Here is a 2902-nt window from a genome sequence, read left to right as displayed (position 1 = left end):
TATTGGGCACAAAATGGAGTGACTAAAGACGTCATGTACAATCAACTTAATTGGGGAACGTTGCATGAAATGAATCACCACATGGAAGGGACTTTAACGTCATATAATAACAGAGGGAGATGGGGGATGGACATCCATGAAACTAATAACAATGTGATGAATGCCATGTTCCATATTGAGTATACTAATGTAGCTGGAAATAGAGAAAATGGTATAGGAGACTGGGGATTTATAACTGATGGGTATTGGACAATGAAAGACGTTTATTTAGGAAACGTGAAGAGTTATATCCAATTAAGAAGTTATGTTGCTCCGGCATTCTCGTTTGGGACTCAAGCAGTAAAACAAGTCATTAAGAATTACTATAATTTGTTTTATGAAGAAGACTATGGCACTAAATTTAATAAAGACAGAAACGACACGGGAATTTACTGCTTGTTAACGGCAAGAGCTATTGAAAGAGACACTCGCTATTTTTGCAAAATATTTGGGTATGAAATCGACTCGGCAATAGCAAGTTATATCAAAGGTCTGAATTATAAGACATGGTTCCCGTTCTATAATTTATATTCAAATAGTTATGATGGGAATAAATATGGAAGAGTATACCATGTCCCTTATCAAATTAAAACAAGACTCAATTTCAATGAGAAAACTGCAATGGACAATACTACTACTAAGGTGAAGTTTGAAATTTTAGATGGATTTAAAAAGGGTACAATAGAGGAGATATCAAGTGGGGTGTATGACTATACTGCTAATTTCAAGCCAAATGAAACAGACACGTTTAAAGTGAAGATGACGTTTAATGTGAATGGTGAAAGTGGCTCTATCGTATTTGGCGGAGAATTTGTGACAACAAACAAGATGAAAAAAGTCGATGTGTATACTTTAGAATCAAAGCCTTCGAACATTCAAAAGGCTGAAGAGATGATAAAAGACAAAGAGCCCAATTCAATGAGAACTTCGTCATCTGCAGGAATTGCAGCGTACAACGACAAAGTTGGCGAAGTTGACAAATCGACTGTGAATATCATGAGAGGTAATTTGGTAGTACCCGACAGTGGGTACTACACCCTTTTTGTGAAATGTGATGATTACGGAAAATTAGAAGTGAACATGAGTGGCGAGTTAGAGAAGATAGGAGAGAGAGGTTCGTACTTAGGAAGTTACGACAAAACAAATGCAAACACTTTTAAGACTGTTGTACTCAAAAAAGAAGAAACATATGAGTATATAATAACTAACGTAAATACAGGTGGACAAGGCTCGTTTGATATTGGATATTGTTACCACGGAGACAGAGAGAGTGATGTAGATATGGACAAATGTACACCAGCTAATATCCCAACTAATTGGGTCTTCTGTGATGGTCTTACCAAAAGTGATGTGGAGACGCCTTATGTCTTCCCAGAGATAAAATACCCACGAAAGATTTATAATTTGAACTACAAGATGTACACCGTAAAAGACTGCAATTCGACTGTATGTGGCGTGGAGTGTCTTGAATTGCCTATTAAACACGACGACTCAAATGTCTGTGAGAACATTTTTGATAGAGACACTAACACTATTTATCACTCAAAATACTCGGGAAATGGAACACCGTTCCCAACCACTTATAAATTCAATTACACTGAAATAGCAAAATTTGATTCGATTGAAATGAAGTTCAGACGATCAGAAGACTCGTTTGGACTATTTAATATGTACTGTGGTAATGAAAAGGAAGAATACGTGAATATATTGAGTGTCACTGAAAATAAGACACAACAACAGAAGACCTTCACGTTTGATAAAATCTATGAGTGTAAGTACATCAAAATGGACGTCCAAAATAACGCAGCTGGTAATAAGTATGTCGTCTTGCAGGATTTCAATATGTTTTTATCACAGAGTTATAAAAATTTGGCGAAACCAACCGCCAAAACATTTAATGTTATTGGATTTAAAACTAAAAGCGCTTTGGGGTACTTTGAAAACGTTTTGCTTGAAAATGAAAAAGCAGGAGAAGGACAAATTGAGTTCAAAATGAAAGGAAGTAAACTCGGGGTGTTTGGAGAGTATAGAGGAGGTATGGGAAGCTGGACTTTATTGGTCGACGGAAAAGCTCCTACAATGGACCAGGAACTCCAATCAAACTCTAACATACAAAGAACATTATATCAAGTATTTACTTTTGATGAAGGGACACATAATATGATATTGAAAGTAAAGGAAGGGTTTGTCAATATCGACGTTGTTGGGTTTGAGTGAGTTTTTTTTGTTTTTTTTGTTTTATGTATAAAATAAAAAAATATGAACAATGTTGTTATATAAAAATAATTCAAAAGTTAATAATTTAATAAAAAATTAAGACAATAATTGAAAAGTGTTTAATAAACCCTTTATTTAAATAAACTGCTTTAAACTTATATTTTGTAAATAATAATTATTGTGGTAATATTAAATACACCAGATTGTTTGCTCGATAATTATAATTTTATATATTAACTGTTTTCGACAATCGATTAAACATTCATTTAATTTTATGTGTATTAAAACTTAAGAATATAATTGTTAAACTAAATAACGTGGTTTTAAAAAATAAAATCAAGATTTGAATAATTTAGTGGAATTTTGATTTAATTTTAACAATAATTAATAAAACTATTAAATTATATCATTTAAACATAAATTTCAATTTAAACAAGAAATAAATCATTATAATTGAAAATATTAATTTTTAAATGATGTTTTTAAAATTTAGCCAATGTTTAATACGAAGAAAAATGATATTTATTTAAGTTTTAAAATAAAAAATCATTGCTATAATAATTCAGTTTTAAAGTTCAACATTAAGATGGAAAACACAATTTGTGTTGGAATTGATCTTGGGACAACTTATAGCAAATGTTTTTAT

At 31.9% G+C, this 2902-nt stretch overlaps 1 protein-coding gene across 1 annotated transcript; it reads left to right on the top strand.

Moving 5' to 3' along the window:
• Window positions 1-33: 33 nt before the first annotated feature.
• EIN_190120 (antigenic protein NP1, putative) lies at window positions 34-2256 on the top strand (the record flags this gene model as incomplete). The annotated part of the gene is made up of 1 exon (XM_004257055.1): window positions 34-2256. One exon carries the CDS (start codon window positions 34-36, stop codon window positions 2254-2256), a length of 2223 nt encoding a protein of 740 aa, XP_004257103.1.
• Window positions 2257-2902: the final 646 nt, after the last annotated feature.

This window comes from Entamoeba invadens, assembly GCF_000330505.1.
Source record: "Entamoeba invadens IP1 unplaced genomic scaffold scaff_1105074726207, whole genome shotgun sequence".
NCBI lineage: Eukaryota > Evosea > Mastigamoebida > Endamoebidae > Entamoeba > Entamoeba invadens.
This window is presented reverse-complemented; position numbering and strand designations above follow the sequence as displayed.